Genomic DNA, 13799 nt, shown 5'->3' on the forward strand with positions numbered 1-13799 from the left:
TTGATCAAATAAATGCAGCCTTAGTGAAAATATGAGACTTATGAGAGATTAAAAAATCTTATTGACCCCAATATTTTGAATGGTGGTGTATCAGAGCATTTTTTTTTTCAAGCAGTATTTTTATTAATAGACTATCAGATCCATATTTAGTCTGAGTCGGCTCGTTTTTTTTAGGTTTTTCAATCAGAAAGCTCATGTGATGATAGCTTACTGAAGTCACAAGGCACTCTGATCGTCTGGAGCGTCTGAAATGCTGGCATACTGCTGACAGGACATCAGATGGTCCATGTCAGGATAAATCAATGGGAGCGTTCGAACCGAGTAATAAAACGCATACTGATATTAGTCAAACAACTCCTCGCAATGCTTACGTGAATGTAATTATATTGCATTACACAAATGGGGGGTCATCAGGATTCAGGATATGTGAGATATGAGATGAGCCAAACAGAATCATAAAGATTTATGGAGATGTTTATTGTTGCTTTAGTGCTATAAACTGGTCTTAATGAAAAGCTCACTGATGCTCTTTGCTCTGTTTATAGGTCATGATATGTTAAGCTAAAAGCTTAGTGTACTGTTGCGCTTTGGAAAGAAGGCACTAACAAATGCAATTACCATCTAATCATTCCATTAGAAAGAAAGTCACAAATGAGATCTTTTCAAATGTTTTGATGTTGTTTTAGACTCAGAAATGTGCAAATTGATACAGTATTTATATGATTCATCTTAAATGTTTGTAGGGAAAATTCTGAATTATATAATATCTACCCAGTGTTGTTTTTCCATGTAGCTGCATTAGTCACACAGAGCAATGAGACACACACACACACACACACACACACACTCAGTCTGGCATTTGTGGTTTACGGGGACTCTCCATAGGCTTAATGGTTTTTATACTGTACAAACTGTATTTTCTATCGCCCTACACCAACCCTACACGAAACCTACCCCTTATAGGAAATTACTGTCAATTTTTGAATTTCATGAAACACCGTTTTGTTGTTTTTTAAGCCTTTTGTTTTACGGGAACACTGGAAGTGTCCTCATAAACCATGTTTATGCTGTAGTACCCATGTTATTATACACATTTGTGTCCTCATAAACCATATATACCAGTACACACACACAGGAATCTTAGGAATGTATGCCCACCTTAAGCCCTGATTACCCAGTCATGTAATGTGTGTGTGTGTGTGTGTGTGTGTGTGTGTGTGGCTTTACAGCAGCTTGTATATATTGAGAAGATATGCCTTGAGAAGGTTTTAGATGTGCTCAACATGAGCAAATCTGTTGTAGCATGTCTGTGTGTGAAAAAAAAAGAAAGAAACAGAGAAGGTATCCATTATTAACCACATCCATGTACCACCCATTATCCCAGTGCTTCCGTATGAAATTAGGTTTGTGGTCATGTACAGTAAATGGGTGTAGTGTTTAAGGGAGAAATTGCTCATTTATAAAACTGTTCTAAAGACGCACACACACACACACACACACACACACACACACTCAGTTAGAGAGTGAGCATAAAGATGTGTGGGTTATCTGAGGGACGGTCCTATCAGCACATAAAGAGCCATTGTTTTCTGCTTTATCAGCACGGCCTTGTGACTGCGCAGTACACACACACACACACACACACACACACATACACACTCGAGAAGGACAGAGTCCAGCACTGTAGGCTAGCACACATTTTACCTTGTTGATGCAAAAATTAAACATTAATGCCTGAAAATAAGGTTGTTCTTTCACAGCATGTTAAAGTGTGTGAAATCTATTAAACACAGGGCCTGTGGGCTTCTCACTCAATGATAGCAGATTTGTTCAGCTCGACAGTTGTTGTATTTAGCAGCAAGTGTAAAAAGAATGACAATATGTGTCCATAATTATTATACTGTATATTGTACAGTATTGTGACTGCAGTTGTGTGGACTACTGTTATGGTATATTTCTGTGTGTGTGTGTGTGTGTGTGTTTTGTTTAACAGCATCTAGGCACCATTCACTTATATATGGGAAAAGTGCAGCATGGAAATCCTTCTTATCATCTCCTTTTTGGTCTACATAACATAAGAAAGAACATTTTATAGTGAAATATTCCTTTTCTCTCCAGAAAATATTCTTCACTCTTGTTGTTTGTTTTCGCAGTTGAAAAACCATGCTGATGGTCCTTTAGAAAATGGCACAAATGTTAAACCGCCAATCTCACACCAGCTGCAGACTGAGGGCATAATCATTATGCGTTGTGTCAGTGTGCATGTAGTTATTCTGATGATAACAGCTCTCTCTTTTTCTCTCTCAGTTAACGAGTACCTGTTCATGGTCCAGGCCCGTGGGATCCAGATCCGTGAGAATGTGAAGAATATGGGAGCTCAGGTTCTTGAGCAGATGGTCCGCAGTGCCTACAACGTCAACGGCACAGGTACGAAACGCTATGAAGAACAGAGCACAGACCACTAATCTTCCTTCCTATAGAACATCCCGTCAGCGGCGATGATATTTCCTCAGGAAGTGAAGGCATTACATCCTTCTGAGACCCACCGAAAACAGCACGGTTTTGTTGGAAGCATGCTTTGCAACACTGACTTAGTGAAAATCTTTAAGAAGATGTATATAAACATGTTTGCATTGTGTTTTTGAATGTACACTAGTAAACGTATAACTACAAAACCAAAAGAGGGAGTTTTCATGGGAAACCCCAAACATCTCTGCAAAGTCCAGGGTGGGATTACACCAGGGTTTATGAAGTATGTGGTCTCACAGAAAAGAAAAAATAAATGAATAAATAAAAGAAAAAAAAACAACAACTGCAGGGTCTCGCGAAGATCGTTGGGATGTTTGTAATGTATTGCTTTGTTAATGTGTGATTCTCTTATTTTCTAGACTATGCATATGAGTTTAACTTAAGTGAGACAGATGTCCCCTCCACTCCTTACCTCCCAGTGGGCTTCACTTACAAGCGTGATCAGGTCTGCCCAGAGAAACTGCCCTCCATGAGTAAGTGCAGGAACTTAATGTTTCTTTCGGTACTTTTGAGGAAATACATTTCAGAAGGACTATATTACCAATTCAGCGAATGAGCTGTTAAACCTCCTAAGAGTCATTTCTTCAGTGAATCAGGTTGCACTTTGTGTTTGTTGATGAAAGAATGCATACGTTGACAAAACTGGATTTTCCTCTTACCTCACCCTGAAGGGGGTTATTTCAAAATAACAAACTGACATTAAATATTAAATGGCTACTAAATAAAAAATAAATGTACTTGAAGTTTTTGAAACTGGTTTTGGAATAGAGCTTGTGCATATGCATGTTCTCTCTTCCTGTCTGTCAGAGGGCAAGATGAAGGTGAACATGAGTGAGATCGCTCTAGAGGAGGTTGAGAGACTTCTCAAGAAGGCAGATCCAAGTTTGTCACTCGGGGGCCACTGGAAACCGCACGACTGTCTCCCACGCTGGAAGGTTCGTCATAAAACTGAAGCTATCTCTTACCTGTTTCTATTTTTTTTTTTTTTGTGGTTGTGGTCTGAGGTACAAAAAGTTTGCTTCACAAAAAGCTATGTTGCAAGATGGGTTGAATTTTATTTTAAACGCCTGTTATTCGCTTCTCTTTCTGTGGTTATATGCACACTGGGACCCAGTGTTCATAAAAGTTTTTATTTGGGTTTAAATGCTTCTGTTGAAAACACCAAATTAAATGTTTTGTGCAAGAAGCAGAAGAATATTTTTTTAATCAAATGTAATTTTGTTAACATGCTTCTACACTGTAAAACATGCTTCTACACTTAGTTTATACAACAAAAATGTGAGAGTCTCCCACAAAAATCTGCTGAAGCTGGTTGCCTTAAAATTTCAAGTTGGCTCAACTTTTTTTTTTTTTTTTTACAGTGTAAAAAATCTATTTTCTGAGACCATTTAAAACACATATGGGACAGTGGAAAGAAGCAGTTTAATCTGAAATGAATCAAACTGTTATCAGTATTTTATTTATTTATTTAAGTATCCGTTCATTCCTTTAGCATTTGCGAATTTTAAATCAGATACAACACTGAGACAATCTTTAAAAAAACATATAATAGAAAGTGTGCTAAAATCATGAAGACATTTACAATATCTGATATTTTCAAAATATCAACAAAAAAAAAGAACATCAAACATATCTTTAAATATTCAATATTTATCACCTAGCCCTGACACACACATGAAAATACATCTTAGATATTGTAGCAGTAATAGAAATGTGGTAAAATGCTGGACTTTGGGGCTCTTTGACACTGAGAACTGATAGAACTGATATTTCATTTTCCTACGTTCATATGTTTTAGGTGGCCATCTTGGTTCCTTTCCGTAATCGCCATGAGCACCTTCCCATACTTTTCCGACATCTGATCCCAGTGCTTCAGAGGCAGAGACTGCAGTTTGGCTTCTACATCATTGAACAGGTCAGAAAAAGAAAGCTGTCACACTGTACAAACTTGTGTGGCTTAAGTATCCAAATTCTTTTTACAGCAACTGTAAAAATTTGTATACTGCAAAAACTGTTTGTGTAGTATGCTAGCATGCTATTCTGATCCAGAATATCTGTCACACCATTTGTCAAATTATTCAAAATTGTCCCACTGAAACACAGCAGAACATAAGATTGGTTTTTCAAATGATTTATGCACATTACACATTGCAGTTAATTCAGCTCAGCTTCTGTGAATGTGTTACTGCCAGTATCATCAAAGTAGTCCTATTTCATTGTAAAATCTTTTTAAGTAGCGGTAAGAGGTAAAGGAAAGGAAGTTAAATCAATGTTTGTGTGTATCCACAGGCAGAAAATGAACCGTTCAATCGTGCCATGCTGTTTAATGTCGGTTTCAAAGAGGCCATGAAGGACTTGAACTGGGATTGTGTAATATTTCACGATGTTGACCACATTCTGGAAAATGACCGCAACTATTATGGTTGTGGTGAAATGCCAAGACACTTTGCGGTCAAACTCAACAAGTACTCTTACATGTAAGTTTTCCTAACATGCTGTTTTCTCCACGTGTGATTTTGAAATGTTGTTCGGTCTGTGTATGAATTATGAATGATGTTTGGGTGTGAATAAAGATGTGTATCTCTTTGAACATGCAGGCTTCCATATGAGGAGTTCTTTGGTGGTGTGAGTGGACTCACCGTGGAGCAGTTCAGAAAGATAAACGGCTTTCCCAATGCATTCTGGGGCTGGGGAGGGGAAGACGACGACCTTTGGAACAGGTATGAGGGTTCAATTCTTTAGAGCTGTTAACGGGATTTTGAAATGCAATGATCTCATGTCTTTTTCAAAAGAGACACTCCCACAAAAGTGGTCTAGCAGCCAGTTTACTGTAAAAGATGATAATAACACTTCCTGGACAGGACTGGACTATCTGGATCCCAAAAATGTGTTGTACTTACTATAAAAGGAGTGATTGCCAACAGACGTTAAAGGTGCACTCAGTAATTTCCCCTCAATTAAGATGAGTAGCCTTTCAAAGCATAATTTTATTTCACATGGCGACCATTACTCTTAAAAATAAGTAGAATTTCAGTTCATTTTATTTTATACTAAAATCATTTATTGTATGTATAAGTAAACTTGAGTAAAGTTCAAGTATATTTTCTAAGTTTCATGTAGAAAGTATACTAAAATCAATGTACTGTTAGTACATTTGTATTAAACCAACATCATACGTATAGTTTAAAATTAAAATAAAAATAAACAAATGTTTATCCGTCTGTACAAAAAGGTTCAGTTCCACCGAATGTACTATTAAGTTATTCTAGCAAAATGCTGATTTATTACTATAAACTTGAACAATATTATGAGACAGTATGGAAAACATATGCTATAGAGACACATAGATTACTCTGTAAAAACAGTAATCAAAACTAGAAGCTAAGTAAACTTAGAATATGAAATCGTATTTGAAGTATGTCAAGTATGTTGATCAAAAGATTAAGTACAAGTATAGGCCAAATAAACTTTTCTGTTAACTTGTCAGTATACAAGCCAAGTACACTTAAGTATAACTTCACTAAGTATGTCATATAAAAAGTAGACTAAAAGTATATTCTCTAATTTTTTAGTTTTACAAAGTATACTAACAGCCCCATTTAAATAGTCCTTCACTTTTTGCAGTGACTTGGAATATAGTTGACACTTGTATGTGTTTTTCCAGGGTTCAGTTTGCTGGCTACAAAGTAAGTCGACCTCATGGAGACACTGGTCGTTATATGTCAATACCACACCACCATCGAGGGGAAGTCCAGTTTCTGGGCAGGTAAGATGACAACAGCCCTTTCTAAATATTTATTTTGTCATATTTCAGATGACATCCTGAGCGCATGCAGTCGACGTCGAATTGTTGGGTAATAGAATGCAATGGATCTTACATAAGCAATTATTATGCAAATTGTTGCACTGAATTGAATTTAATGGAAAAGGCCCAGTCTTTTGTAAGATTTCACAACACAACAGACTTCTGTGTTTATCATTCCTAAATCCATTCTTGTGTAAATTCTTGGTAACACTTTAGAATAGGGAACAATTATTCACTGTTAACTACGACTTTTCCCTCAATAAATTCCTATTTGCTGCTTATTAATAGTTGGTAAGGTAGTTGTTAAGTTCAGGTATTGGGTAGGATTAGGGATGTAGAATAAGGCATTAAAATAAAGTGCTACCAAATTATTGAACTACCGTAAATGAAACTGTTAGCGTAAAACGACCATATTTTAGATCCCTTAATCCTGCACCATACCTTAACATAACAACTAAACTAACTATTAATAAGCAGAAAATTAGGAGTTTATTGAGGGAAAACTCATAGCTGATAGTGAGACCCCAAACTAAAGTGTGACCAAATTTGGCCTAATAGTTTTCCAGACATTCATTCTGCTCATGCTTTTTTTAATGGTTTACATTTAAATTTCATTACAATTATGTTATCATTTGTTCCACTTGTGTTTCATTATTGGGCTAAAAGCCAAGGCTGAATAAGTTTTTGACAGGCTGCTGAAAACATATTTTCTTCTTTTGTTTTTCAGATACAAGTTGCTCCGTAGATCCAAGGAGAGACAGAGCCTGGATGGCCTGAATAACTTGAATTACTCCCCTCTAGTGTCCCGGAAGGGTCTGTACACTAATGTGTCAGTGACGCTCAGTCGAGATATGGCCCCTGTCGCCGATTACTGACAACACACAAGGGACGGGCAAGACAGACCCACGCCACATGCTACACCATTTTTATAAGTTATTTTTTGGGAAGTGTGGGGGGGATTCCTGAAATCTTTAATGCTCAGAGCATTTTTATTTTATTTTTAAATGTATCTTATTTTGTTATTATCATTATTATGTTTTTAAATTTGCCTTTTCTAAATTTTTTTTAAGCTAATTTTACCACAGTTTTATTTTATTTTTTTTTTTCTTTGTCACTCATCCACTGTCCGTCTGTCATGTGAATGGATCCGTTCTTGAATCCAAAACCCCAACTGCTGGTTTACCCTCATCGGACCATTCAGATCCGACATGTGGTGTGTGTCTTCTAATCAGACTTTGCCTGGGGGTGAAGTCGCATGTTTACAGCATGAATGAGAAAAGCTATTGAACAAGTTAATGACAATTATGCTAAACGACTTCAGAATAGCCATTGTAGGAGTTGAGGGATATGCCCTTTTCTCTGCCAGAAACAAACACAGCTGGTTCTGTGTGTTAGGATGTAAACCAATAAATGCAGATTCAAATATTTATTAAATATAGAATAAATAAGCATGCACTGATACTTACGGTAGATGCTTCTAACATCACGGGTTTAAGTGTGAGTGTTCACTCATGAAACGTGGAAACGAACACCCTCGATCATTTTAGCTGTACAATACAAACATGCTCATCTACCACAATGCATACCGTCCAACACAGAGTTTTCTCGACATTAGCATGACCCCATGATATGGCTTGACAAGCACAGTGTACTTTCCTGTGTTCATGTGTCTTCCAGTAAAACAGGAAGTTGGGGCATTTCAAAGGGCTTGTACAGTTTGTAAATGGCCAGTAGCTTTTCGTTTATGATTTGCTACTTGCTATTTCTAATCAGGGGCAGGCGGTATTGAGAGGGGGTCATGAGAGGGAGTTAAAATTTGCCCAGAAGAAATTTTGGCCTCATCTATATTTATGGGCCGTTTTCCGTGAAGAGATATTCTCAGTTGTACAGTAACTGCTAAAGTGAGTTTTCTCAACTCTTAGGAGTACACCAGCACATCAGACCTAATAGACATGGACTAAAGGCCACAAAACGAGGCCTTAAGAGCCGTATACAAACAACCACAGCAATGCCAGCAAAATGCGCCTCGGTCTGAACAGTCACGCATTTTTGCTCCGTTCACTGGGATATGTGTCATTGGAACTAGATTAGGACCAGCTGACTTGTTAGTTTTGAGATTTGTCAAGCTGTATTTATGTGGGTCTGCTGGTCGTTTAAAACACTGGATTGTCTGTCGAACAACATTCTGTTGTTTGTGCTTACAGAGGGGTTTTTGCGTTAGTTCCTGCTTGCGCTGTGTAGATATTGTGAGAGTGTTTCCAATGCACTGCCCTTCACAGTCAAATCGACATGCTTTGCATTTTGAGCAATATGCTGTTGCCTCTTTGCGTGTGTAGTCACCTCACGTCTGATTACATGTGAATGGATTATAATATGCTATTGAGTTTTACTAGAGCCAATATTTGACATTGTTTAATTCTGAGTGTTATTGCCAGGTAATCTCTTGAACTGAATTCGGACAAACAGACTGAGCAACTCTATTAGACTAAACACAGACGCTTTGGGCTTCATTCGTGAAACCACTTGCATTCATCTTGCGTTCAAGAAATGCGTAGAAATGTAGAACACATGCAAATAATATAGAGATAGTTTACATTCGTGTCGTTATTCATAAAAACATTATTGCGCAATTTGTTGCATTGAAATGAATGCAACTTATTTTATGAACAACTCGCACAGAAATTGGTCCTGCTTGTGTTTTATAATATCCTGAGATACAATGTCCATGTCAGTCATTTATGAACCAAAAATGAGGCCCTTTGCTTTCATTCCACTGTAATCGCACATTATCATTACACGCGTTTATGTCGTTTAGAGACCTTAGAGGCTTCGTAATGCGTATTTGTGAGTGTGATCGTGTGCATTCGTCAAATCACAGAGGCTGGACCTCGTATTTATTCATTCTTTCACGAACATTTGTTATGAACATTATTAGTTTTAGTTCATTTTTACATATTTCTATCTTGTTTTACTGTAAATGTGATTATTTTGAGGGAAACAGATCAAGAGCGATAACTGTGATGTAAAAACAAGCACTGAAATATGTTTCTTATCGCGTCCAATGTGAGGCTGATCTTGGGAAGAGAGTCTGTTGCTGTTAAAACTCAATGGACGGCTGTTTCGTATGACGACACGAGAGAACGAGAAAGTTAGAGAGACGGTTCTTGAGCGCCCAGTGAACGTATCTTGCCCGATAACCAATGGTGCTGACCTCACAGACATTAGTACTGTGCTGTCGTGGTACTTGTGTCTTGTAACAGATAATTAGACGGGATTGAATCTAATTACACTCTTGCCTCATTGACCATCTCGGCAGCATAATCTATCCGTGTAGCAGGTAAATTGTGTTTAGCTGGACGTACGCTCAAGCAGATCTTTCTAATGTTTGATTCTCTCTGTGTTTGACGCTCATGAAGTTTTGCGCCAATGTCTGGGGTCCTTTTTGCTCGTTAAACAATTAGCGTCCAAATCCAATGCAACGTGACAAGATCCCAGCATGATGCCACAAACCAAGTGACCAACAAAACAAAATACACTCTACATTGTGTGTCTGTAAAAATTGGGCGCATTGTATGAAAATAAGGAAATTGTTTTGTATTTATTTTTTAAGATTTTTTTAAGAATCAATTTTGAAAATTTCCAAAAAAAAGTTTCAGTTCATTCAAAAGTTTTTTTGAATGTTTTTTTGTTGTTGTTTGTTTGTTTGTTTGTTTGATTCCTTGCTTCTAAATTATGATCCGTTATGATTTTTTCCGCCACTTTATAAGAGTTGTATGTTTTGTTTAAGGAACATGTTTTTTTTTTTTTTTTTATAATTATTTCATAGAATCAAAGTTTCTTGCTCCCGCTGGGTTATTTAACTTACAGATAAAAGAAAATACAATACTGATCTCAAATCACTTTTCTTTATGGGCCCCGTCATTGGCACACTCCAGTCCACTATAATAACCCATTCCGCTCCAGCTGAAATGACAGGGAGGGCCGTAACCCATCCCTTGAACAACTGGCTGCCTTAAAACCTGTTAATTTATTCAATATAATCATGTTTTTATTTTTTATAAGCAAATATATTTAATATGTTAATGTGTTTATTCACTTGTGCATATTGTGTAGTGTGTTTTGGAAAAAAAAGTCATATAAAGGAACTTCAAAGATTGACTTACTATTAAGAAAGAATTTGGAGCCCTTTAGTCAGATAATGATTTGGTGCCATTAACCTCTCTGTGAATGCCATGAGCTGTATTTTCTATTCACTCAAATATTTGTTTCTTTTTAATCATAAAAGGCCTTAAATACTGTTTTTACGATCATTTGTGATGATGATGAAGATGTTCCTCTATGACATTATCATGTATCTTACTAAGATCTTTTGTCGGCCAAACACATTAATTTTCCAAACCTTTGCATCTTGAGATGAAACATTAAACATCATTTGTATAATATCAAGACAACTGAAATGTAATGAGAAAATAAGATGCTGTCGTCCATTATAAGGGGATCAGGTCCCCTTGAAGTGAAGCCATCTGCCACTCATACAACACATCTCAGCCTTAGTGTTTCTGTATGAACATATCTTTCAGTAGAGACACTTTCTATGATGTGAGATCTTTTTTTCTATTATCATTGTTGAAGTGACTGAAGTGCACCAATAAAAGTGACTTTAAGCAATATATTTTGTTGTTTGGTGTGTTTGAATCCTCAATTAGCTGAAGTGGATAATATTCTAGTGGCAATAAACTGAATTGCAAAGATTGATGATGCAAAACTGTGAATCATTTTCTGATTGAAAAGTGTGCTTGTGCTATATTTCTTCCATGAATGTGCTATATTAATTTAAAAAAAGGCTTATGCTACTCTCAACAAAGCCGTTTACTGAGCACTTCAGAGATCTGAATTCAGATGTTTATTTTTTTTGTGTTATGGTTAAGTGGTTGCGGAAGTCACCGTTTAGTTTGGCCTATTTTTATGTAACATTTAGAGCATCAAAGGTAAACATTGTTTTTTTATATAATATTAATTATGCATTCACTAAAACAAAATTGGGCTTATCTTTTAATATTTTGGCATGACGTGGATACAGTAATGTGATTTAGGAAAGAATCCATTGCAGTTTTTTTTTTTTTTTTTTAATAACATTAGGTTTATAACATCTTTTGCTGTCTAGCATAGTTAGCACATTTTGCAATTATCTTCTGTAAATTCCCCTTCTCCATTATCAAATACATCTGTTTGATGTTTGTAAGTGTGCAGTACATATGTTTGAGAGCGTCCTACTATACATTAAATATTTGCAACCAATGTCACAGGATATTCATTAAAAAAACAACGAGGTGTTTGAGGTTGGAAAGTATGAGGGCTTGGTTTTTGAAGCAGTGAGAATGCAGTTACATGTTTTTTTCCTTCTTCTTCTGAACAGCAGCTCACTGACTTGTGCCAGTGAAATGTGTTAAGAAGGGACTGTAAATAGCTAACATTTTAACTTGAAATTATGCTGAATTTTTCACACACAGTGTCATCATCCAGTCCCATCTGCCTTTTAATCAGATGCTACACTGAAACAGAGAAATCCTTTGAGTCATTCCCTAAAAATAACGCTCCCCATTTTAACAGCATCCAGTACTCATCTGCTTCTTTTCAACAGACAGCTGCAGAGACTCAAAGAGCTGCAGAAATACAAAGCTCATGATTGTGTCAAACAGTTTTCACTCAGCATGAATTAGTTTGAATGACAGCTCTGAATGGACCTCTTCAGTTGTGCATGAATAAGGAAATGAAACAGCGGTTATATAGCTTCATGGGATGTGGATGTGTGTACACATTTATTTATAATTACTATTTAAAAACACTGTCAGTCGATTAAAATTTCGGTAACACTTTATTCTGATGGTCCCTTTTGAACATTCTGTTGACACTAAGTAATGTTGCAACTACATGTCAACAAACTCTCATAAGAGTATTAGTAGACTGCCTGCTTCATATCTACTAACTCCTTATTGTGTTGGTCTCCCAACAGATATTCTACTGACTATAAGTAACTTTGGAAGAACGTGTCAACTTAATCAAACCCTAACCCTACCAGTCAACTAATACACTACTAACACTCTAATGAGAGTCAGTAGAAATGTAGGTGCAACATTACTTACAGTCAATAGAATGTGTTAAAGGGACCATCAAAATAAAGTGAAACCAAAATTTGTAATCTAATTAATTACATGTGTCGATTAATTAATGTAAATAATTAATAAATTATATATAATCAATAAATTTGACTGTGAAAATACACACACAAGATTATTTTAAGCTATTTTTGTGTTGAATGAGAAAGTATCAAATAGACATTACAAATTGTAGAGTTATAAAGAAATATTTTATTTGATTCAACATAAAATTTATTAAGCTAAACAAACATTTAGGCTACAACAGCCTAATGTAAACTATGGCACATAAAAGATAATTTGAGAAACATCGCAGAATTTTTTGTTCATGCATATAGACTCACAATTGCGAGTTATGAAGTCAGAATTACGATTTATAATAAAAACTAACTAAAGATAAAAACTCGCAATTGTGACTTTTTTTCTCAGAATTGTGAGATATAAACTCTCAATTGCGAGTTAAAGTCCAATTTTGAGGGGGACTGATATGTTCTCGCAATTCGAGTTTGTATCACGAAATTATGAGAAATAAAGTCAGAATTGTGAGACAAAAAGTCGCAATTATCTTTTTAATTTTTTTATTCAGTGGCGGAAATGGGCTTCCATACTTTTTTGTTTGTTTGTTTGTTTGTTTTGTTAGTTTGTTTTGTTTTTTATGAAATGATACTCTAAAGAAGAAACTAAAACTACCAGCAGGTGGCGGTAGATGTCTTCATTCGATTCATTCAAACGGCTAAAAACCTGTAAACGGCTCTCTTTATGAATGGTCCTTTGAATCGTTGATTCACACGATTCGTTCAAAACGTGGATTCATTCAGAAACTAAACACCTCTATGTTGCTCGGAAACACACAACAGTTCTGCTGTGGCTTTAAAGGTAATTTGTTCTCTGCAAAACAGAGCAAAAACATATTTAAAATATAACACAATATCAACTTATTATTTAATGAACTGCTGTATAAAATCACGTTTAAACTCGTGATATTCGGGACAAAACCAGCACTCGTGTAATTCTCACGCTGCTCGTGTGACATCGTATGATATAAACATGAGACAAAAACTCATACAGGGGCATTTTTTATCTTGAATTTTAGGGCATAACTGCATTTATGGAGTTGTTGCCCTGCATCATATTTGTCAGTAGTCAACTATATGAAATGTAAGATGATGTAAAGGCGTTAACTGAGTTCAAATATTTTAATCACGTTATTTTTCATAACTAATTAATCAAGTTAACGCGTTAAACGGACAGCCCTAATTTAAATATAATTGATATCAATTATAACCATTAAATATTAAAAATAAATAAAT

General features: G+C 36.0%; 1 protein-coding gene across 2 annotated transcripts in view; it reads left to right on the forward strand.

The window, feature by feature from the left end:
* b4galt5 (UDP-Gal:betaGlcNAc beta 1,4- galactosyltransferase, polypeptide 5) overlaps positions 1-11004 on the forward strand; it is a 24439-nt gene extending 13435 nt beyond the window's left edge. The window contains exons 2-9 of one of the 2 annotated variants that reach the window (XM_058764238.1): positions 2308-2427; positions 2889-3002; positions 3337-3464; positions 4328-4444; positions 4819-5006; positions 5127-5249; positions 6194-6295; positions 7062-11004. In XM_058764238.1, coding sequence (XP_058620221.1) covers positions 2308-2427; positions 2889-3002; positions 3337-3464; positions 4328-4444; positions 4819-5006; positions 5127-5249; positions 6194-6295; positions 7062-7209 — 1040 coding nt within the window. In that variant the 3' untranslated portion in view covers positions 7210-11004. Of the gene's footprint in view, positions 1-2307; positions 2753-2888; positions 3003-3336; positions 3465-4327; positions 4445-4818; positions 5007-5126; positions 5250-6193; positions 6296-7061 lie in introns of both variants that reach the window. The other variant, XM_058764239.1, reaches the window with a different exon arrangement.
* Positions 11005-13799: the final 2795 nt, after the last annotated feature.

The sequence above is a fragment of the Onychostoma macrolepis genome, chromosome 23 (assembly GCF_012432095.1).
Source record: "Onychostoma macrolepis isolate SWU-2019 chromosome 23, ASM1243209v1, whole genome shotgun sequence".
Taxonomy (NCBI): Eukaryota; Metazoa; Chordata; class Actinopteri; order Cypriniformes; family Cyprinidae; genus Onychostoma; species Onychostoma macrolepis.